Raw genomic sequence first — 24,570 nt, 5'->3', positions numbered from 1 at the left:
CTATTCATCTTGCTCTACTTCCTTAGGTTCCCTCTGACTCCTCAATTCTGTAGGTGAATTTGGAGAAGCAAAGTGGGAAATGGAATGGAGAATCCAAGAATCTGTTTGAAATGAGTGGCTCTGGGCCCCGCCATCTAGCAACCGTGGAGCCCCTAGATTTGTCCATCTATCGCTCTGTCCCTCAGCTGTCTTGGTTTTCCTGGAAAATGGGATTTCCTGACACTTCAATGGAGCGGGCCAGGGCTTGCAGGGACCACGGCAGGGCTGGCATGCCCCAGACCAGACCTCTGCAGGGCTCAGTCAACACCCCGGGAAAGGCCCCACCCCAAAGCACCGACTCGGACTCCGAGCGGGTGGGGCCCAGGAATCTGTATTTCAGCAGCCTCCCAGGTGATGCATAAGCTCAGTTTTGAGAACCAAGGACTCTTCCCAGCCTGCCACGGCCGCTGATTCACTTCGCGTCCCCAGTCCCAGCGGTTCTGCAGCTCCCGCAACAGCAGCAGCCGCCGAGGGGAGAGGGAAGAAAAGGCGCCGCCGACCCCTGCCCGCAGGGCAGCCGGTCTTCCCCGGCCCGGCGCCGGCCCGCGGGTTACATAACGGGCCGCGAGGCGCGCTCTCGCGAGGTTTCCACCGCCCCCCTCCTCGCTCCACGTCAGAGGGAACCGGGCGGAGCGGCCAACATGGCGGAACGCAGGCGACACAAGAAGCGGATCCAGGTAGCAAAGCCGAGCCTTGGGGTAGGGGGCTTCAACGCTCTCGAAAGTCGAAGGAGCGGGGAAAGCCCCCTGAAAGGGCGAGCGGAAGCGAGGGCGCGGCGGGGCGGGATTGCGCCGGGAGGCCGCCGGCTGCAGGCTGCGTCGTTGTGAGGGGCCTGAAGGGGGAGGGGGCGGCGTTGGCGACCGCGGAGACGGAGACGGAGACCGAGGTGGTGGTGGAGCCGCTGGGGAAGGAAGGAGGCGCCGCGCTCGGAATCTGCTCGCCGAGGCGCGGCTGCCGGCGGAGTTGCTGTGGCGGCGCGGGCCGGGGCCTGCACTGGGAGGTCGGCTTCCTCCCGAGCGCAGACACGGATCCTCCCCGGGGCTCCGCGCCTCCCTTCGCCCCTGTCTCCCCTTAGCTAGCCCGAAATGAAGGCCAGGATAGTAGGGGTAGAAGGAGGCGGAGGACTGACCTAAAGCGGCCAGTTCTTTGTGCGCAGGAGTCTTAGGAGGAGCGATGATCGGGACTCGGTCCGCTGCCCCGGGGGCCTGGAGGCGATCTCCTGATCCAGATGTTCCGATGCGGTTGCCCTCCTTTCTCCTCGACGTTATTAACCTAATCGTCCACTTGAAGCTTGCTGGCTTTCCTCCCGGCGACACAGTGTAAACAAACACAACCCCTTTGGTGCTGCAACGTAGCTGGTGGCGCCCGGAAGCGTTTCCTAGGCCAGTGTGTCATCCTCGAAACCTACATAACCTCCCTCCCGCATTCCACCTGCGTGCCGTTTGTGCGTTTCTCCCCGGCAGTCCCCCCTCCCCACGTCCCCGCCCGGTTCTTGTTTTTTAGCCAAGAGGATTAAGTTTGTCAAACATCTTAGATTCAGGCCGTTTGTTTATTAGTCGTCTCGTCAGCTCTTATGCCGGGAAACCTTCCTACATCATAAATTGATAGCTTGTAGTGAATTTCTTAACATGTTCATCACAAATTGTTACTGTTGTCTTCGTGTTCCTTACTATTTCATTGTTCATAATGACTTTTCTGTCTTCTGTTTTATCCGTCTTTTTTTTTTTTTTTTTAAGGTTTATCCGCTTATTGGCCTGCCTACAGGTGTTTTGAGCTATGCAAATTAAAATTCCCCTGAAACCTTTTAAGTGCTATGAGAAAGATAATCAATGATCAGGAAATTTGGAGTTTGGCAGAATTAAGAAAGTATTTGTGAAGGGGGAACAGAAGGGAATTAGAAAGAAGCAAGTTTCAAATTTCAGACCATTGATAAAACCAGTGTTTAAGGTCAGTAGAAGTGTCTGATTATACTGTCACTACTCCTTCAAGATATACCTGGTCTGACATGGATAGAAAGGATTTTATTACAATGTATGTTGAAATTTTTGCCTATTTGTACTTACTCCTTAGTTTTAATTTGGCAGTGCAATCTGATGACTTGTTGTACACACTTTGACAATTTCAACTGCCCTTTAGTGTTCTGAATGTTCATGTTTGTGAGTAGCTGCTTCTACATCAGTTGTGCCCTTATATTGAACTGAAAGGTAGAGCAGACGACTGTCGGGAGAGCTAAAACTGAAGGCAGGCTGTGCCGTTTTGTACCTCGGATCCACCAGTTATTAGCTGAGAAACTTTGAGCAAGTTACTTTTCACCTTGATATCTGCATCTCTAAGAAGGGATATTGACCTCAAAACATACATAATTCCATATTTCTTGGGACTGTAGAGTTGCTCTGAATTATTAAAAGTGCTCATTACATTACCTCCCTTTTCTTGGCTTCCGATCCCTAGGATGAAGGATTTAGTTTGGATTTTTTTTTTAAGTTGTATTTATTTATTTACAAGGCAGAGAGCTCTCATCCACTGGTTCATTCCCCAAATGCCTTCAACAGCTGGGGCTGGGGCTGGGGCAGGGGCAGTTCGAGCCAGTAACTCATCCAGGTCTCACCTAGGTGGTGAGGACCCAAGTACCTGAGCTGTCACTGGTGACTCCCAGGATCTGCATTTGAGCTGGGAATTGACCTCCAGCACTCCAGTGTGGGAAGCTGGCCTTCATAACTGCTGGGCTAACCCTTATTTTGGCTTTTGTTAAGCATTCTTTGATATGCTAAAGAAAGATTAGCAGGAATCTATTAAGTAAATAAACCCTTAGGTTATGAGTTATATTTTGTTTATTTAAGGATCTAATTGTTAAAAATCAGCTTAGCATACTACAGAATGAAAATGAATGATTTTCATTTTCCCCATCCTTAAAGTTTTCTACATGACTGAGTAGAATGTTTGTGGGAGGTCTTGGAGATACTGTTTTTATTCAATCTCTAAAAAGTATACATTATCCTAGGAAATTCCCTAGTTTTTTCTCCTAGAGAATCAGAAACAATAATATTGATGTTACTTGAGATAGAAAGATCAAGTGTAATGACAAAATTAAGAGTTTAAGTTACAGAAAGCTTCTATTGTAGGACTTTTCAGGCAAATATGTGCAATATCAACAGAATTTCCTGTTATTACTCAGTGTGTCATGTTTAGAAAAGGTTTTTATGTTTAATAAATTTTGTGACCCTGAACTGTAATTGTTCGTTGGGGGAAAAGTGTTTGATGCAAACAAATTCAGAGTTTTAAAAAAAGTAGCTAATTTACTTTTTCTAGTGCAACATAATTTCAGATTCTAATGTCTCATCAAAATTGGAAGTCAGAGAATTGTTTATTGTGTTCATTGATGCTATATTGTAAAATTTTAATGACTGATTCCCAAAAGAGAGTAAGTGATCTTAATTCAATTAATGAAACAGAGTTTTATGTTATTTAATAAAGGCAGTTCTGTAAATATTTAGGGACATATAGCAACTTTATTTAGATTTATGAAGTGCTGCCTAATATAAGTGTTGACTTAGAATCCTGCTGTCATGAAATTCTAGACTTGATAGGTTCTAGTAGGGTTTGTTTGGAATCCTTTTTCACAGATTTGGTCTGATACAAAGGCAGAGTGGAGGGCACAGAGCTTATCTTGCCCAGCACCCTCCATTTTACAGATAAACAGGTCCATGTGACTTCTCCAAAGATCACTCAAGAGAGTAAAGCGGGGCTTTTACTTACCAATTAAATTTTCTTTCTAATCTCACTGTTGACAAAAATAAGTTATTTTGAAATATTTTAATCCTGGATTTTTTTATATTTTATATTATAGCATAAACATACAGTTTATTCCTGCTAAAGAGTATCTAATATCTGCTTATGTGTAAAATACTTAGTTTAGGGACTTTTTTTTTCTTTAAAGATCCATTTTATTCACTTGAATGACAGAGTTACAGAGCGAGGTAGAGACAGAAAGGTCTTCCATCCAGTGGTTCACTCCCCAGATAGCGGCAATGACTGGAGCTGCACAGATCTGAAGCTAGGAGCCAGGAGCCTCCTCTGGGTCTCCCACGGGGATGTAGGGGTCCAAGCATTTGAGGCATCCTCCACTGCTATCCCAGGCCACAGGAGAGAACTGGAACGGAAGAGGAGCAGCCAGGACTAGAACTGGTGCCCATATGGGATGCCGGCGCCTCAGGCCAGGGCTTTAACCCGCTGTGCCACAGCTCTGGCCCCTTGGGACATTTTTTAAGGATTTATTTATTCAAGAAAGAGATGAGATAAATAGAGAGCATTCATCTGCTAGTTCATTCCCAATGGCCTGCAACAACCCTCAGCTAGGGCCACAGCCAGGAACTGGGAACTCAATCCAGGTCTCCCACGTGGCCAGCAAGAGCACAATCATTTGAGCCATTGCTACTGCTTACAAGGGTGTGCATTAGCAGAAAGCTAGAGTCAGGAGCACAGCCTGGTATCCGGTCTAAGCACTCAGATGGAATGTGGACATCTTAACCACCAAGCCAAAAGCCTGTCCCTAGGTTTGGGGCATTTAAATGACTTACCAGCAGTTGCAACTTTTAGTCTTTGGAAGTTATTTTTGCATCTGTCCTCATGGCAATAAAACTGACATATAATGGGCTTAAGTGCTTAATTTCGAGAAAGGGAAGAAAGCAAAGTTTGAGACTGTATAGCTGTACTATACAGGTATTACTTCTCAGAACCTTCTGAAGAGAAAGAACTCAGGAAGACAGTCCTAAATCTGGGAACTGTCCCCAGAGACTTACCAGAGGGCTCTTGCAGTTACCTAGCAAACCTGTTGCTAATGAGGCAGTATAATATGTAGAAGTGAGTGAAAGTATTATAGAAGAGTACTGCTGTAGTCCAAATACAAACTTACAAAGCTTTGTTGATAATGTACTGTGAAACTTCAAGCAATGATTTAGCTAAGGTCCCTCCAGCTTTTGGATTTTATTCCGTGTGTTTACTATTTGAATTTTCTCAAGTATTTTATACTGCCTGTATAAAGATAAAAATTCATTATTTGTAACCCACAGTTTTCTTTTTTCCCAGTTCCCCACTGGTAGATCAGATAAGTATTTCTATTGGATATAGTTTAAAAGTTCTTCTATAGCAGAAAGTCTAAAATTGAAGCTTGTAGGTTACTTTTTCTTGATCTAATTTCTTTCTCAAAAAGTTTTGAGTATTGGCCAAAATAATGGTTAGAAGTTGTAACTTGTTTTTCATTATAGCTTTTGAGTGTTGATGAATTCTAAAGTAAAAATAGTTTGTTAAATCATTTTATAAGAATGTTCTAACAAAATCTGGAATTTAAATAATTTTGCATTATAAATTGCAGCAGCCAGCAAGTTGGTATTTAGATACAAAGACAGTATAGACTAAATGTATTGGTTCTTAGTTTCCTCATTCTAAAGCAGTTGTGTTCACTGAGATCAAATGTTTTCTCAAATTTGAGGATTATTGGAGTAGTTTCTCTTTTTTTTGTGAGTGCTGATATTCCCCAGAAGACTCCTAATTCTAGTTAGACGTCTTCTAGAAAAGTGAGGAATAATATTCTGTTCACATCAAAAGGAAGCAGAGAGGGGAGGCACTATAGACCAATATATAAAGCAAAAAGATAGACAGTTTGATGCCCTCTTCAGGCTGCAGCAGGGGAACAGTGAGAATGAAGACTCCATGCAGGATTTCTTAATGACCAACTTCTGATGATTCTCATGGTACTCTTTGCAGCAGTCTGTCTTTCTGGCTCCATAGCCCCTGCAGGTGGCACACATTATTCTCGTTAAAGACAATCTGACATACGGATACTTAAAGTTATCAGTAGACACATACCAGTATTTCTGGGTTTGATTATGCAAGAAATTATCCAAGTTCATGTTTTCTTGGTCTTTTCTGGTTCTGTTCATTGTGCTTTTACAAGGAGGGGATGCATGCCTTAAACTTATGGGTAAGGAAAACAAGGAGGGGATGCAGTTGTGAAAAAGCGTGGTGTACTTGAAGTTAATTGTTAAATAAGATTTTTAAATGTTGTGGATACATAATAGTATCAGTTTCCCTATTGCATAAAATGAAATCAATCTTTCAGTCTTTTAATATATTTTAATATTCCATCAGATTTTGCATGTGATGCCTTTGTCAGCAGTAGGAGATTTAGTACGTTTATGTCTATGTTCAGTAAGTGGTTTCATTGAGTTAGTATGAGCTAAGATATATCATGCCTGAAATGGTTATGTTCTCTAGAATCACCCTCCTCCTACATTTCTTCTATCTGTAAAACTGTCCTTTCCAATTTAGAAATTGATCAATTTAAAAATCTGACATCGTTTACCTAGCCAGTTTCTTTTAGTCTTTATCATTGAGTTCTATCCTACATTTGAAATGTTTCAAATATGCATGTCTTCCCATTACTGGCCCAGTATCACAATTTAATTGACTAGTACAGTAATCTAACTAGTTTCCCTGACTTACACATTTCTTTGCAATTCATCTTGCACGCAGCTACAAAAATAATATATTTTTCTCATTCATGTCTTTCTATTTAGAAACTGCTAGTGGTCTTTCTGCTATTTGCAGTGTAAAGTTGAAATTTCTCAGCTGCCCTTGAACCCTCTTTAGTGTATCATACTTGCAGGTAACCTTCCAGTACTACTTCACTGGTCTCTACTGGAGCCAAGTTTTGTGCTTACTTTTATTCACAATGTTTATGCACTTCATTTAGTCTACCACTCTTTTGGGAAAGTGATAATTGCTGCTTTTAATATTATGGAAAAGTTAGGTATCCTGCCTTAGGAATCTTTAGGTATTATAAGATTATAGGTAAACATTCAGTGTGTGTTTGAATAGTTTGTTTATTCAGACTTCTCCACCACAGTTATTTTTTTTCTTCTGAGAAAGAGATTTATTACAAGTCTGTCAGGAGATGGGGAAAACCAACAAAACCTATACTCTTCTCACTATTCAGAAATGGACTTGGGAATTCATGGACTTGCAGTCGGTGGGACATAACTGAGTGAAACTAGGTAGAACATCAGAGGTGCAGAGTAAAGGGCCCTCCCACAGTTCTTAACTAAGCACATTCCAGCAACAAGTTATCAGTATTAAAACTGTTTTTTGTTTTTTGTTTTGACAGGCAGAGTGGTCAGTGAGAGAGAGAGACAGAGAGAAAGGTCTTCCTTTGCCGTTGGTTCACCCTTCAATGGCCGCCGTGGCCGGTGCACCGCGCTGATCCGATGGCAGGAGCCAGGTGCTTCTCCTGGTCTCCCATGGGGTGCAGGGCCCAAGCACTTGGGCCATCCTCCACTGCACTCCCTGGCCACAGCAGAGAGCTGGCCTGGAAGAGGGGCAACCAGGACAGAATCCGGCGCCCCAACCAGGACTAGAACCTGGTGTGCTGGCGCCGCAAGGTGGAGGATTAGCCTAGTGAGCCACGGCGCCAGCCTAAAATTGGTTTCTATAAACCATTTATAGTGTCATTGTCTTCAACTATTATAGTAGTATTTTTCTACTATGTGAATATATAGATATTATTTATTAATAGAGGATGCTGTTAGTGTATTACACAATTAAACACTATCACTTAACATACATGATTCCAATATGGATTAATATATTTTAATATGACTTTAAAAATTTTAATAAGGAATTTTCATATTTATTATGTCAGGAAATATATTTTATAACTAGGCCTCCAGATCATTATGAGTGAGGTAGATGTTAGTGAACTTGGAATGTTAAATTTTGATTTACAATTTTTTTAAGATTCTAGTTTTCTGTGATTTTTTTTTTTTTTTTTTTTGACAGGCAGTTAGACAATGAGAGAGAGAAACCAAGAGAGAGTTACAGACAGTGAGAGAGAAATAGAGAGAAAGGTCTTCCTTCCGTTGGTTCATTCCCCAATAGCCGTCATGGCTGGCGCTGTGCGCCAATCCGAAGCCAGGAGCCAGGTACTTCCTCCTGGTCTCCCATGCGGGTACAAGGACCCAAGCACTTGGGCCATTCTCCACTACCCTCCCGGGCCACAGCAGAGAGCTGGACTGGAGAAGGAGCAACTGGGACTAGAACTTGGGGTGCCGGTGCCACAGGCGGAGGATTAGCCAAGTGAGCCACGGCTCCAGCCTATGTGATATATTTATATAAAGGTTTTTATTTCATAAATATTTGTTATTTATAGAAATTGTCATCTGGGTTATCTGATCATTAATTTTTATTGTCACACATAATACACAATTGATAATGGCAGTGTACATAACAGAAAATTTGGGGAAAGCAATGGGAAAAGAAAATAGAGAAGGATTAAAGCAGCCTTTCCAATCCTGCTCTGTCAGTACACTTCCATAATCAGTTTCTCAAATGAGATAGTAATATCTCTGTTTTTGCATTTATTGTTTTTGTCTCTCCCTTACTGAGGAAGAGAATAAAACTAAATGAGAAAAGATTGTCTACAATCACAAGGGGAAGGAACGGACTGCAAATTATCTCCCTCTCAGTAATTCTTATGCTGCCAGTTGGGAGCTATCATTGGTTAATTTGAGAACTCCCATGGACTGTTGTTATTGTTTAGGGCATATGTCTTTCGCTGTTGTTATTTAACATTTATTTATGGCAGCTGTTTCCACTTACGTTGACATTTAGGCACTTAACTGTTGTCAACATCTTATCTTTTAAATTATTGCTTTGTGGCTTGTGGAAAAAAAAAAGACTATACAAGAGAGAAAGTGAACTGGTACCAAGTAGTTATACTAGTAGAACAATTCAGATGCCTCAGAGTTAAGGCCTAGAAGCAGACAGGCTTCACCTGTATCAACTTATATTTGAAAAATGTGTAGTATTTAAAAATCTCTGTTTTGTCTTTTGTATCTGTTACCACATCTGCTCCCAAGAATATTTGAAAGCAAAGCCTATATACTCTACTTGAAATAATTACAGAAAGGATCTGTAAATTACTATCAGAACTAGAATCTCTCAAGTAAATAATTACACAAAATTAATATTCTTATGTTATAGGAAGTTGGTGAGCCATCTAAAGAAGAGAAGGCTGTAGCCAAATATCTTCGATTCAACTGTCCAACAAAGTCCACCAATATGATGGGACACCGGGTTGATTATTTTATTGGTAAGATTATATCAGTGAAACCGTATTAGTTTACTTGTCCTATGAAGTTACGTAAATTTGGGGTATATGCAGTCTTAGAAGTTCTTCCAAGTGTTACTGTTGAAGCTGGTGTTGGAAATGTAGCAATTATTCTTTTCTTTTATGATTGAAAATGCCTATAATAAAAAAAAAGTAAAAGAAGGTGTTTTCTAAATAAGATTTATTTTCAGTGTTTTAAAAATAATACCATTTATTTAGATGGTATATGTACGTGGAACTAACGCGTTATCGCTTCTCGGCCTTTTGGCTAAGATCAAGTGTAGGAACTAACGCGGTCTTTTGATTCTTCACATTCCAGGGGTAGAGAATGATAAAGCTCTCAAACCATTTGCTCTGGCACTGACAAGGCAACCATAGGCAAGACTCAAAATTTAGTAAATCTGTAGCAGGCTAATTTTGAAGTTGATAATTTTGTATGGCCAATGAATAATGTTGTAAACATCCAAATGGTCCTTGGTAGAAAAAAGGTTTCCCCACCCCGAAAGCTAATGTCATCTATGGGGGTGGGGGTGGGGGTGTGTATTTTACAAATAATGGTTGAGTTTATGTATCTTATCAATTAAAATTGGATTGCCATATGGAAAAGAAATTTATTTTTTTCTTTAGTGTTTATTAGTGATCTGGGTATTTATATTAAATCAAAAATAAACATACTTATCTTAAAATCTAATATATTTAGCTGCTTCTAGTTACAGGAGTAGGTTTTTCACAGAGCTTATTTATCTGTCAGTGGATTACAGTAAAATTTGATAAGAATTGTCATTACTGGGGAGGAGATAGGATGGTTTTAGTTTGTTAATATTACATGTGATTATTTGATAAGAATAATGGTTACATCTAAATACTGGGAATGGGGTGTTGAGAACATCTCTCCATTACTTTGTTTTAATTAAATTTATTTCTGAATGCTTTGTTTTCTAGCATTACTGTAAAAAATATCAGTATGTTTCACAAAAAGATATCAATATGTTGAGGTTTGGAGGAACTGTTTGTGATCATGTTAAATTTAATATTCTGTTGAGCTTGATTTGTTTCTGTTGCAATAATGTTGAAATTTGATTTATAAAATACTCGATAGATATAAATTTCCATGCATATTAAATTTAATAAATTTTTTTCTTTAGCTTCAAAAGCAGTGGATTGCCTTTTGGATTCAAAGTGGGCAAAGGCCAAGAAAGGAGAGGAAGCTTTATTTACAACCAGGGAGTCTGTGGTTGACTACTGCAACAGGTAGTATTTATTTCTTAGTGAAGGATAATATAAATGATCATTTTAGTTTTCTTTCTAGTCCTGAAGTTGCTTACCTATTCTCATCATCAAATGCAGCTTATATTACAGCAGATCTCAAATATACCATGCATTTGTAACCCAGATTTCTTGAGTACCTCTGGAAATGCATTTGTTATTAGACTATTATATCTAAACTGTATATAATTTTTCATTAGATTCTATTACTTTCGTGTATTTGCCAGGCCTAGTTAACAAAAGGCAATAAAAATTAATATGCTTTTCCCTGGGTTAACAGAAAATTCCTTCGTTTGTAGAGCAAATGATGGAGAAATCTTTTTTCCAGAACTTTAACTTTCTTCTTTTAGTACCTATACCCTGAACCATAACCCAGATACCGTTCCCTTTTTAATTTAGTGGTTGTTAATGTAATAGTCCTTATAAAATCAACACAGCTGCAAAATCTACTTCGTCTCTTTTTGAGGATTTCAAGATGAAGTACATATACAGTAACATACATATACTTTTCATAATAGGTACTTTTTCTTTTCAGAAAAACTTTTGATGGCACATAGTGTACCTAAAAGACAAAAATGTTCTTCCTCTTAGAAGTGTGATTATTTTCTTTTCATATTTTTCTCTGTTTACTTAATACATACCAAGAATGTTTCTTAACAGATACTTTTAAATTGTTTTTCATGACACATAAGTTTATAGGGAATTTGGGATTTTAGATTATTGTGCATGTTTAATAGTGTTTGACAGTACTTACCTAATATTTTGTTTAATGCACTTAAATTTCAACCGTCTGACAGCCCTTTTAAAAACTGCTATTTCACAACCTGGTTTCTTAAACTGTCAAGTTAAAGACTTATCAAGTATTTCATTTTTTTTAAAGTTTTATTTATTTATTTGAAAGGCAGAGTTATAGAGAGGCAGAGGTAGAGAGAGAGAGCACATGAGGTCTTCCATCCACCGGTTCACTCCCCAAATGGCTGCAATGGCCAGAGCTGTGCCAATCCAAATCCAGGAGCCAAGAACTTCTTGTGGGTCTTCCACGTAGGTGCAGGGGGCCCAAGAACTTGGGCCATCCTCTACTGTTTTCCCGGGCCATAGCAGAAAGCTGGATCGGAAAGGGGCATCCAGGACTCAAACTGGTGGCCATATATTCGGCCACTGCACCACAGCGCGAGCCCCCAAATATTTCTTAGAATTCTTAGTTGCCAAAGACTAGAGGTCACTAAATGGACCCATTAGAAATGATAAGTTTCATCATTCAGACTGGTACGGCCAGTACTTGTCCCTTTTTTTTTTTTTTTTAAAGATTATATTTGAAAGACTTACATAGAGAGAGAAGGAGAGACAGAGAGAGGTCTTCCATCTGCTTGTTCATTCCCCAAATGGCTGCAACAGCCGGAGCTGCACCGATCCGGAGTTGCACCGATCCGGAGCTAGGAGCTTCCTTTGGGTCTTCCCACGTGGGTGCAGGGGCCCAAGTGCTTGGGCCATCTTCTACTGCTTTCTCAGTCCATAGCCGGATTGGAAGTAGAGCAGCTGGGACTCAAACTGGCGGCCATATGGGATGCCAGCACTGCAGGCAGCTTTTCCCGCTACGCCACAGCGCTGGCCCCTTACTTGTCCTTTAAAGCAATTTGTCTGATTAGAATTAACTTGAAAGTGCAGTCTAACCTCTTTGACTCAAAATAATTTTATTTTTTACATATAATTTAAAAATTAAGAGATGTAAATTTGGAAACTGGGGCACATAGAAGTTAAGTACCTTGTCCAAGGTCATACGGCTAGTAAGTGACAAATCTCAGATTCTAGATCCAGCTCTTAACCATTGCACTCTGCTGCCTCCTCTAAGAAAATAAGGATGCATTTAATGGGGCAAAAATTAAAACTGATTTGCCTGCCAATACTGTTAACTTGGGATATTAATCTGTGGGCCCAAACCTCTGAGGAGAGCAGGCAGTATTCATCTATATACCTTGGCCCTTTGGGAGGCTTTGTACCTTGTTTAATGAAAAGCTCAAAAGATCTGAATACAAAGACTTTCCTTGAGGCACACTGATTTTTCATTGTATGTATTTTTCATTCATGTTAGGTTGTTTGTACTAAAATAAAGGAGAGAAGGATGACTCTACCTAAGATCTTCACAGCCTCTTCTAATACAACCACCAACTCTTCTTGATGGCCAGTGCCCATGAGTTCCTTCCCAACCAGAGACAAAATTACAGAGATCTTGTCCAGTTTCATCTTCCAAAGCAGCTAAATAGACTTGATGGAGGGAAAACAAAAGAAATTAGAAAAAAATGGAATGATAACAAAGCAGCTTTTCTTTTTAAGATTTTGTTTGTTTATTTGAGAGATAGAATTTCAGACAGAGAGAGGGAGATACAGAGAAAAAGATCGTCCTACCACTGGTTCACTCCCCAAATGACTGCAATGAGCAGAGCTGGGCTGATCCAAAGCCGGGAGCAAGGAGCTTTTTCTGGGTCTGCCACGTGGGTGCAGGGACCCAAGTACTTGGGCCATCTTCTGCTGCTTTCCCAGGCCATAATAGAGAGCTGGATTGGAAGAGGAGCAGCCTGACAAGAACCAGTGCCCATATAGGATACCAGTGCCGTAGGTGAAGGCTTAGCCTACTATGCCACCACGCCGGCCCCTAAAGCAGTCCATGCCTTTTTGTGGCCTATTTCATGTATGAACTCTTCAGCCTAGTTTTCATAAGACTGTCTCATCAGCCCCTAGTCCAATAATGTCCTTTATTTTATTTTTCAGATTTGTATTTATTTATTAGAAAGGCAGAGAGAGTTACAGAGAGGCAGAGAGAGAGAGAGGTCTTCATCTGCTGGTTCAGTCCCCAAATGGCCGCAGTGGCCGGAGCTGGGCTGATCCAAAGCCAGGAGCCAGGAGCTTCTTCCAGTTCTCCCATGAGTGCAGGAGCCTAAGCACTTGGGCCATCTTCTACTGCTTTCCCAGGCCATTAGCAGCGAGCTGGATTGGAAATGGAGCACCAGGACTTGAACCGGCACCCATATGGGATGCCAGCACTTCAAGCAGAGGCTTTACCCACTATGCCACAACAATGCTGGTCCCAATAATGTCCTTCTTTTACATGGCTTCTGTTTTGTTGTTTTTCTAATCATAACCTGTCACTTTCCCTGAATGGTTCATTCACCCTTACCTCCTCTAATATTACAAACACATCCTTCAAGATTCATCTCTACTGTATAGTATTCTACAGGTCCTCCAGCCCTCATTAACCTTTTTATCTAAAGTTCTACCTAACTTATTGAGTTAGCATCACCTACTTTGGCCCTTTACTATTTTAGAATTCTTGCAAATGTGTTAGTTTTTTAGATCTCTTGCTAAGTAAATCTGAAAACAGTTTATAGGACCGATTTACACGTTATTGTAACTCCACAGCAATTAGCACAATGTGGGCATTTAATACAACTTCACTGTTGCCACACAGGTGCCATATAGGTGAAAGTGCCTAACACCTGCCTGGTGTTCAGTAAATGTTGATTCAACCAGAAAAAAAAAATTAAGAGGTGAGGAAAACTACAGTAGCAATTTTAAAACTTTTTATAAGCATTTTAGAAACTTGTTACAAGCTATTTTAAAACAATATATTTATTCAACCAGTATTTATCAAATATCTATTATTATATGCCAAGCCCCAGGAATATAATGATTACTGTAACTTATTTTCTCACAAAAAAATGCATGCTCTGGGGCCGGAACTGTGGCATAGCTGTTGTAGTGCCAGCATCTCTTATGGGCACCAGTTTGAGTACTGGCTGCTCTGCTTCCATTCTAGCTCCCTACTATCGTGCCTGGGAAGGCAGCAGAGAATGTTCCAAGTGCTTGGGCCCCTGCGCCCATGTGAGAGACCCACGTGAAACTCCTGGCTCCTGGCTTCGGACCATCCCAGCTCTGGCCGTTGCTGGGAGTGAACAAGTAGATGGAAGATCTCTCTCTGTCTCTTCCCTCTCTCTGTAATTCTCCCTTTCAAGTAAAATAAATATTTTTTAAAAATACTACTACGGGGCCAGTGTTATGGCATAGCGGGTAAAGCCGTTGCCTGCAGTGCTGGCATCCCATAAGGGTGCCGGTTTGAGTCCCTGCTGCTCTTCTTCTGATCCAGCTCTCTGCTATGGCCTGGGAAAGTAGTAGAAGATGGCCCAAATCCTTGGGCCCCTGCACTTGCATGAGAGACCCAGGAGAAGCTCCTGGCTCATGGCTTCAGATCAGCATAGCTCCAACAGTTGCAGCCAATTGGGGGGTGTGTGTCTCTCTCTCTCTTTCTCTCTCTCTCTCTCTGTAACTATGATTTTCAAATAAATAAATCTTTAAAAAAAAAGCATACTCTAATCAGAGCAGATCTATAGTTAATTAAAATAGGTGGAGAGGCTATCCAGAATAACTTCATAGAGAAGATGTTTCAGTCAAATTTTGAAATATAAATAGATAATTACTCAACAGGTAAAGAAATGATCGTCATTCCAAGCAAAGGGCACAGAACTTACCGAGATAGGGAAGTATGAGTAGTTGTGTGAAAACATCAGAGAGGCCGGCACTGCGGCTCACTATGCTAATCCTCCGCCTGCGGCGCCGGCACCCCAGGTTCTAGTCCTGGTTGTGGCGCTAGATTCTGTCCCGGTTGCTCCTCTTCCAGGCCAGCTCTCTGCTGTGGCCTGGGAAGGCAGTGGAGGATGGCCCAAGTGCTTGGGCCCCTGCACCCACATGGGAGACCAGGAAGAAGCATCTGGCTCCTGGCTTCGGATTGGCGCAGCGCACCAGCTGTGGTGGCCATTTGGGGGGTGAGCCAATGGAAAAGAAAGACCTTTCTCTCTGTCTCTCTCTCTTACTGTCTAACTCTGCCTGTCAAAAAAAAAGAAAACGTCAGAGAGCTTTGTATACTGATTTGTATAATATAATGTATATAAAGCCCGGTAAATGGAGATTCTGATTTTGTTACAAAGATTACATAGTATCAGTTTTACTTTTCTAGGCATAGAATGAGTTCAAGTAAACATTCTCTAAAGATGCATCAAGGAATAAGTCAGTAATTCCACTTAGAACAGAACAGAATGATACTATAATGATTATGAAACCAAATATGTGTGTATTCCAAAAGTATTAAATGAAATTAAAGATTTTGCCATAGCAATAATGGCTAGCATTTACTGAGTGCATGTATGCCAGGCACAATGCTAAACACTTTACAGATTTCTCATTTTTCTTAAAAACAACTCCTATGAGATTGATACCTCATTTTAGAAGTGAACTGAAATTAAATTACCCTAAAATTACTCAGCCAGGTTGACTATCTACTTAAATATAAAATTATTTTAACTCCAATTTGATTGGAAGTTAATAATCTACTTTTGTTTCATGGAAGTGGGGCAGCTATGCAGGAAAGGTGACAGTAGCAGATTCTGTTGCTGGTATGTGTCCTATATTAGCAGGTTTTTTTCTTCTAAAGTTAAATGGTTTATTTAATATTTTATTTTTAGTTTATTTATTTTCATTTTACTTGAAAGGCAGAGATAGAGGGGCAGACATATTTTCCATCCTCTGGTTCACTCCCTAAATGCCTGCAGCATACAGGGCTTGGCCACACCAAAGCTACAAGTAGAGCCATGATGGGGAGCAAGCCCCCAAGAACTTGTGCAGTCATCTGCTTCCCCCCAGGTTACTCATTAGCAAGGAGTTGGATCAGGAGTGGAACAGTTACCACTGGCACTTACATGGATGTGTGCATTGCAGACGGCCACTTAACCTGCAGTGCCACAGTGCTGGCCCCTAGGTAGCATCTTAACTTGCCTTCTATGATTTGTTTTTTAAATGATTTATTTTGCATGGAGAATAGGTTTTTCTAAGAAAGCAAATTTGAGAAAACCAAACATTTAGGAAATGATACAGAAGAAAACTCAAATTACTAATGTTGCTTAATAGATAATTACATTACCATTTGGGACTATAGACTTCAGGTATCTGTATGTGTGCACATGTATTCTTAATATATGGACATCTACAATATGCACTAATTTAAAATGCTAGCTTTTTGGTTAATACATAGTGACCAAGATATATTTTTGTTTTCCTATTGAACAGTAATAAATATTTCTAATAGAAAATCAGGAAATCACAGAAGTACACCAAGAAAACTAGAATATATCTTCACTGTAAATTTTTTCAAGACATTCTAGAGTAGAGTAAAAATTGTAAAACTTGGGGCTGCATTCTGGTCAAGCTGCCACTTGGAACACCTGCATCCTATATCAAAGTACCTGGAATTGAGTCCCACTTCTGCTTGTGATCTGACTTCCTGATAATATGCCTGGGAAGCAGCAGATGATGGCCTTGTGTACTTTGTTTCCTGCTACCTATGTGGGAGACCTGGTTGGAGTTCCTGGCAGGCCCAACCCTGGCTATTGTGGACATCTGGGGAATAACAGGTGGAAGGCATGTGTGTATGTGTATGTATCTGCCTCTCCCTCTCTCTCTGGATCATTCTGAAACAAAGTTTGTGGCCTGCATTGAGGCACAGTGGATTAAACTCTGCTTCAACACTGGCATCCCATGTGAGAGCACCAGTTCAAGATTTGAGTCCATCTCTGTCTCTCTCTCACTGTCCACTCTGCCTGTCAAAAAAAAAAAAAAAAAAAAAAAAAAAAAAGATTCGAGTCCTGGCTGCTCTACTTCCTTCCTACTCAGCTTTCTGCTAATGTACCTGGGAAGAGAATGAAAGATGGCTCAAGTGCTTGTGCCCATGCCACTCATGTGGGAGACGCAGATAGAATTCTGGGCGCCTGGCTTTGGCCTGAACTAGCCTGGGCCATTGCAGCTGTTTGGGGAGTGAACTGGAGGATGGAAGATTGCGCATTGTCTGTCTGTCTGTCTGTCTGTCTCTCTCTCTCTCTCTCTCTGTCACTCTGCCTTTCAAATAAGTAAATTAATCTAAAAAGGTGTGTGTTGGGGGGGTAAGGTATCATTGTGGCACAGTGCATTGTCACTGGTTAGGATGCTGGTATCCCATATCAAAATGTTGGTTGAAGTCCTGACTACTCCATTTTCAGTGTCTGCTAATGTGCCTGGCTGGAAAGCAGCAAATGATGGCTCAAGTACTTGAGCTCCTGCCACCCACATAGGTGACCACCCAAGATGGAGTTGCTTGCTCCTGGCTTTGGCCTGTCCTAAATTCCACTGTTGTGGTCATTTGAGGAATTAATCAGAGAATGGAAGAGCTGTCTTTCCTTCTCTGTCTTTCACTCTTCTTTTCAAATAAACAAATCTTTTAGATAATTTCTCTGTATTCAAATGCCCACTATTACTCTTAAATCTCACCGTCTAACTTGTAAGTGGTTAATCATTAAGGTCTTGTTTCAGATTTTTGTGTGTGTGTAGCAGATGCTAATGGAAGCATTTTAGAGGGCAGTTTAAACAGCTACACAATGTGCTAAGTAGATCTTTTAAACAAATAGAATGAACCAAATGAAGAAATCTAGAAGACAGGCAGGTAAAACACAGGTGCTCCAGAGGATGCAAAATAGGGCCAGAAAGAAAGGGTCATCTGAGCAAGAACGAAACATCTAATCAACAAGTGGTGATGTGCTGGAGCAGGCATCAGTGAGCATTTTTTAAAAAGATTTATTTATTTATTTGAAAGTCAGAGTTACACAGAGAGAGGAGAGGTAGAGGGAGAAAGAAGTCTTCCATCCGATGGTTCACTCCCCAATTGGCCACAATGGCTAGAGCTTCGCGGATGTGAAGCTGGGAGCCACTAAGAAGTACAGAGGCCCAAAGACTTGGACCATCTTCTACTGCTTTCCCAGGCTGTAGCAGAGAGCTAGATCGGAAGTGGAGCAGCCGGATCTCGAACCAGCACCCATATGGGATGCCAGCGCTTCAGGCCAGGGTGTTGTGCCACAGCGCCGGCCCCATCAGTGATCATTAAGTACACAGGTAGATCACCACCATTAGTGGGCAAAGATGGCGGTAGTGAGGCCTACTTAACCATGTTGTGGTAGTTGTAAATTATCAAGGCAAAAATGAAAAAATAAGTCGGGAACTCAGACTGGAACACATGATTTGAGAGAGGACTTTTAAATACAAAGGTTGGGGCCAGTGCTGTGGCGTAGAGGGTAAAGCTGCTGCTGCCTGCAATGCCAGCATTCCATATGGGTGCTGGTTCAAGTCCCAGCTGTTCCTTTTCCGACCCAGCTCTCTGCTATAGCTTGGAAAGCATAGAAGATGGTCCAAGTCCTTGGGCCCCTGTACCCCTGTGGGAGACCCGGAAGAAGCTCCTGGCTCCTGGCTTTGGATTGGCCCAGCTCCAGCCATTGCAGCCAATTAGGGAGTGAACCAGTGGATGGAAGACCTCTCTCTCTGCCTCTCTGCCTCTCCTTCTCTCTCTGTGTAACTGTTTCAAATAAATAAATCTTAAGAAATAAATAAATACAAAGGTAAGGGTGGTAGCACAGTTTCTTGGGCAGGATTTTAAGATTAGAGAGCAACTAAAGGCAAGGTTACCTTAATTTGGGATCAACTGAGCACCTAAACAGGTAAATGAATAAAGTAAGGGTCTTACTCTTTAGAGTCTAGTGAAGGAATAAGCAGATAAATGATATCATAGGTTAGAAGATAAGTGCTGTGTTGGCCAGCGCTGTGACATAGAAGGTAAAGCCATTGCCTACAGCACCCACATCCCATATGAGGGCCAATTTGAGTCCTAGCTGCTCCTCCTATCTGTCTCCCTGCCAGTGTATCTGGGAAAGCCGTGGAGGACAGCCCTTTGTGCTTGGGCCCCTAGACTCACATGGGAGACCTAGAAGAAGGGCTTGGCCAAGACCTAGAAGAAGCTTGGCCAAGCCCAAGGTGTTGTGGCCATTTGGGGAGATCAAAGACCTCTTTTTCTGTTTCTCCCTCTTTCTGCTGCCTTTCAAATAAATAAAATAAGTCTTAAAAAAAAAAGATAAGTGCTATGGATAGTATAATGGGAATCGGGATGGAAGTGGACTTAGAAACAGCATAGGTTATGGTTGAGGGAAAACTTGAAGGAAATAGGAAAACAAAAGAATATGCTTATTTCTGGAGGAAAACATTCTAGGGAAAGAGTGTAGCAACATGAAGGCACTGAGGAAAGAATGTTTAAAAAAAAAAGCTAGAAAGAGAGAAGAAATTAGTGAAAGTAGGTATACATAGTGTTTTGCCAAATATACTGCAGAATTTTATTTTGATGTTGTGAGAGTCCTTTTCGAAATCCTGCAATCTCATCTTAATATACTTAATTATTTATTACTTACTTGATATTTCATTATAGCAGCTGGCTGAATAATGAAATACATAGAGTAATAAACAACATCAAGAAAGAGCAGAGAAGATGTGATTTGGATTAGTCAATCATGGGCACACTTTCATTAACATTTCTTGAACTATTTCCTCCTTTATTATTTTTGTTCTTGCACTTGAGACTTAACATTGAATAAAGCTGAGTTGTATTACTTCTACTAAAGCTGGAGAGAAACTTTATATGGATGATTCTGAATCAGTAATTGTTTATATCTGAATTATGGAGTTAGAAGTGAAAATTTTATTAAATATCACTGAACTACTTTGACAACATTTATATAATTTGGCTGTAAAGTTTTTTGATTATGGATGGAGTTGACTGTTTTTTGCATAGGCATTCCAGTTGTGATTTCTCTTGTGAGTTGTCAGTTTACATCTTCTTCATTTTATTTAAGTGTTGATATTTTTTTTTAGTCTATCTGAATAATTGTCAGGGTATGTAATATTGTACTTTTTTTTTCCCAAAGGCTATTAAAGAAACAATTTTTCCACCGGGCATTAAAAGTAATGAAAATGAAGTATGATAAAGACATAAAGAAAGAAAAAGATAAAGGAAAAACTGAAAGTGGAAAAGAAGAAGATAAAAAGAGCAAGAAAGAAAATATAAAAGATGAAAAGACAAAAAAGGAAAAAGAGAAAAAAAAAGATGGTGAAAAAGAAGAGTCCAAAAAGGTGGTTCATAAAATTAAGTAAAAATAAAAAATCGTTATGTGCACATGATCCAACCAGCATGTGAGCACACTTAAAATACTATGTGGCAGCTACTTCAGATAACCATACTTAGGGTATTATAAATACTGTGCATAGAAATTGTTATTTCTGTGTTACAGAGTCAGTAAAAATTATTTGTGTACATATCATACTGGTTTTCTCTTGCTGTGTTATTTCTTCTCTTCAAATTGTTTTCATAGGAGGAAACTCCAGGAACTCCCAAAAAGAAGGAAACTAAAAAAAAATTCAAACTTGAGCCACATGATGACCAAGTGTTTCTGGATGGAAATGAGGTAAGAGTATTTAGCCTAGAAATCCAGTTTTCTATAGGAGTTTTTAGAAATATGTTTGCCTTCACTAAGAAAAGTAATTTAGAGAAATCTAACCATATACTTAAGTACAGATGCTCCTCACCTTACAGTGGGGTTACATCTCAATAAACCTACTATAAATTGAATATATCCTAAATTGAAAAGGCATTTAATATACCTAACCTACCAAATATTGCTTAGCCTAGCAATCCTTAAGTGTATTCAGAGCACTTCATTAGTTACAGTTGAGCAAAGTCACGTAACAAAGGCTTTTTAAAATTAATTGATTAACTGAGAGAAACAGTGAGCTCCCATCTACTGATTCACTCCTCAAATGCCTGCAATGGCTAGGGCTAGGCCAAGGGCAGTGCCATAATTGAGGACTACAATCCTTGTCAGCCAGGTCACCTCTCAGTTACTTGAACCATCAACTGCTGCCTCACAGAGTCTGCATTAGTAGGAAACTGGAGTAAAGAGCCAGAGTAAGGAACTGAACCTAGGTACTCTGATGTGAGATGCAGGGTGTCTTAATCATGAGGCAAAACGCCTGCTCCCAAATTCTCTTTAAAATAATGTATTGGATAGCTCATGTACACACACAGATGGATGTTTTGTGAATATAATGGGGTGCAAAACCCTGGCAGCAGAGTGCTGATAACCATTATGAGCACATGTCTGGCTGGGAACTGTCTCACTACTGCTACCCAGCATCATGAGAGAGTATCATACCATTTATCACTAGACTTGGAAAAGATCAAAATTCAAAATTTGAAGTACAGTTTGTATCAAATGCATATAACTCTCACATCATAAAGTCAAAAAAGTTGGGGACTATATGAGTATATTTTTTAAAAAATCAGTAATTTCTCTGGATTTAGATCTATTAAATATTAGAATAAGATTTGATTTTGTGTTAGTAATAGGAAACTTGCAAATAACATTGACCTCATCCATGAAATCTAGGGGTAAGCAGTACAGATATGTAGCTCCATGGTAGGACCGAGCTTCTCTTCTCTTCTCCACATGAGGCTTCCAGCTGTTTACTTCATGGTCCAAAATGACTGCCAAGTTTCTGTCTATACCCAAAAGAAGTTGGAAGCATGGAGAAAATGTCTGCTGTTTAAGGAACACAAATTAAATACACCATCCAGGAAGCTGTCTGTTTGATTTCTGCTTGGATTTCATTGGCCAGAAATGAGTCATTTGGTCATATGTAAAGGCTTAGAAAGGCACTTTTTATAGTGGATGGCTATTGGCACAACTAAAAGGCAGTGTTTCTATTACTATAAAAGAATTAACACAATAGCTAATAGACATCTACTGATCTCTGTCTCTTAGATAATATGCAGTCAAACATCTAACTTAAAGTGCCAAAATTTTCAACATTACTTGATGCCTTGCTCAAGATAATTTTATTGTATCTTTTGTAATGGGATGTCTGTGTGATGGTAGCCTTCCATGAAGACTGTTTAATTTACTCACTAATCAATGCAAAACATTGGTAATATAGTGGCCATTGAATTACTGTGAATTTCAAGACATCCTTTCTTGCTATTTGTAATACAAAAGTAGCATTCATAAAGTGTTAGCGTCTGTGGCTACATGTGTGAAGTTATAGGAAAACTTCAAAATATGTGTTGTGTTCTAGGCTCATTCCAGACATACTTGCACAAAAATCTCTAGAGTAGAATTAGGTGGTGGAATATATATTGGTATAAAGTGTTTTCAGGTGATTCTGATATTAACCTCTGGTTTAAGAGCCACTGGAATAGAAGACCACGGGACTTTTCTGAAGCAAGACTTCAGTTTCCTTCAGTTAAAACTTTAGCATCAGCTTTTTTGGTAGACATTTTTTATATGCTTAGAGCATTATAAACACAATAAAATTCTCTAATAGGAGGCTGTTATAGTCTAGCAAAAATATAAACATCTAATAAACATTTATAGTGTGAGAACACCAATCAAGAATATATCATTTGATCAGAAAGAACAAGGAGAGTCTAGAGACCCTAGACACTTGAGCTGAGCCTTGAAAGATGACTGGCAGATTACCATGTGGACCAGGAAGGAGTATAGGTCTGAAAAGAAGCAGCCTAAGCAAAACCATGCATGCTTGCCATGCAGAAAAACCTAGATTTTATTCTGCAGAAGGCAGTATGCACTCCAAAACTTTGAAGATTGGAAAATGTGTTTGTTTATTTAAATCATCTATTTTACAATGGTAAATGACAGAAATAATCTCTGGTGAATCTGATTCCTGAGAAGAGGTGCAGAGTAAAATAAAAGTAGAAGTGGAACTCCAGTATATTCAAAATAGAAAAACCAAGTCAGAAGACAGTACAATAAAGACTTCTGGTCATAACAGAAGTAGGAAGTGGAAAAGTACTGTTATTTATAGAAACTAAGAGTTTCATGGATGACGATGGAGCAGAGTTCTAATTTATTGTGTAAAATATCATTAGCCTTTGGGCCTGCACTGTGGCGTAGCAGGTAAAGCCACTGCCTGCAGTGCCGGCATCCCATATGGGCACCCATATGAGTCCCGGCTGCTCCACTTCTGACCCAGCTCTCCACTATGGCCTGGAAAACCAGTAGAAGATGACCCAAGTCCTTGGACCCCTGCACTTGTATGGGAGACCCAGAAGAAACTCCTGGCTCCTGACTTCAGATCGGCTCAGCTCTGGCCATTGCAGCCATTTGAGGAGGGAACTAGCAGATTAAGACCTCTCTCTCTCTCTCTCTCTCTCTCTCTCTCTCTCTGCTTCTGCCTCTCTCTAACTCTGCCTTTCAAATAAATAAATACATCTTTAATATATATATATTTATTAGCCTATAAAAGTAAAAGTAAGCTTTGAAGCAGTGGTTCCCAACTTAGGGTTATAGATCTTCCATGGAGAAGTAGGCCCTGAAATTATTTCAAGAGAGTTACAGAGTTTTTATATTTACCAAGCATGGTCTTTATTGTGTCATATCAAAGGTGAGAATAGGGTGGAGTTGAGTGCTTCCAGATCTGCAGTAGCACAGGAGCCTTTTTTTTTTTTTTTTTAAGATTTATTTTATTTATTTGAAAGACAAAGTTACAGAGAGAGGTAAAGCCAGAGAGAGAGCTGAGCTGATCTGAAACCAGGAGCCAGGAGCTTCTTCCGGGTCTCCACCATGGGTGCAGGGGTCCAAGGACATGGGCCTTCTTCTGCTTTCCCAGGCCATAGCAGAGAGCTGGATTGGAAGTGGAGCATCTGGGACTTGAACCGGCACCAATATGGGATGCCGGCACTGCAGACCGTGGCTTTAACTGTCTGCACCACAGCACTGGCCCCAGGATCCTGTCTTAACTTGGCTTTTAGCCCAGCTGGTTCATCATTACATTAAGGACAAACAGATTAATGATTATGAGTCTTTAGATTAAATAATAATTTGTACATCTGAACAGATTATTGAGTACATACAGTACATACAAATTTACTTAAGTACATTATAGATACAAAGTTTTCTTAGAATCTAACTGAATGAATGTCAGAAAAACACCTTTACAGAAGGAAAGATCTTTGGAATTTTTTTTACATTAGAAAGTACCTCTCGGCCGGCGCCGCGGCTCACTAGGCTAATCCTCTGCCTTGCGGCGCCGGCACACCGGGTTCTAGTCCCGGTCAGGGCGCCGGATTCTGTCCTGGTTGCCCCTCTTTCAGGCCAGCTCTCTGCTGTGGCCTGGGAGTGCAGTGGAGGATGGCCCAA

General features: G+C 40.5%; 1 protein-coding gene across 2 annotated transcripts in view; it reads left to right on the top strand.

Moving 5' to 3' along the window:
• The first annotated feature begins 370 nt into the window (after positions 1 to 370).
• Positions 371 to 24,570, top strand: part of SEC62 (SEC62 homolog, preprotein translocation factor) — a 38,387-nt gene continuing 14,187 nt past the window's right edge. The window contains exons 1-5 of one of the 2 annotated variants that reach the window (XM_008266466.4): positions 371 to 716; positions 9,076 to 9,184; positions 10,348 to 10,453; positions 20,284 to 20,488; positions 20,728 to 20,820. In XM_008266466.4, coding sequence (XP_008264688.1) covers positions 681 to 716; positions 9,076 to 9,184; positions 10,348 to 10,453; positions 20,284 to 20,488; positions 20,728 to 20,820 — 549 coding nt within the window. In that variant the 5' untranslated portion in view covers positions 371 to 680. Of the gene's footprint in view, positions 738 to 9,075; positions 9,185 to 10,347; positions 10,454 to 20,283; positions 20,489 to 20,727; positions 20,821 to 24,570 lie in introns of both variants that reach the window. The other variant, XM_070072534.1, reaches the window with a different exon arrangement.

Source organism: Oryctolagus cuniculus, chromosome 4, assembly GCF_964237555.1.
Source record: "Oryctolagus cuniculus chromosome 4, mOryCun1.1, whole genome shotgun sequence".
Taxonomy (NCBI): Eukaryota; Metazoa; Chordata; class Mammalia; order Lagomorpha; family Leporidae; genus Oryctolagus; species Oryctolagus cuniculus.
This window is presented reverse-complemented; position numbering and strand designations above follow the sequence as displayed.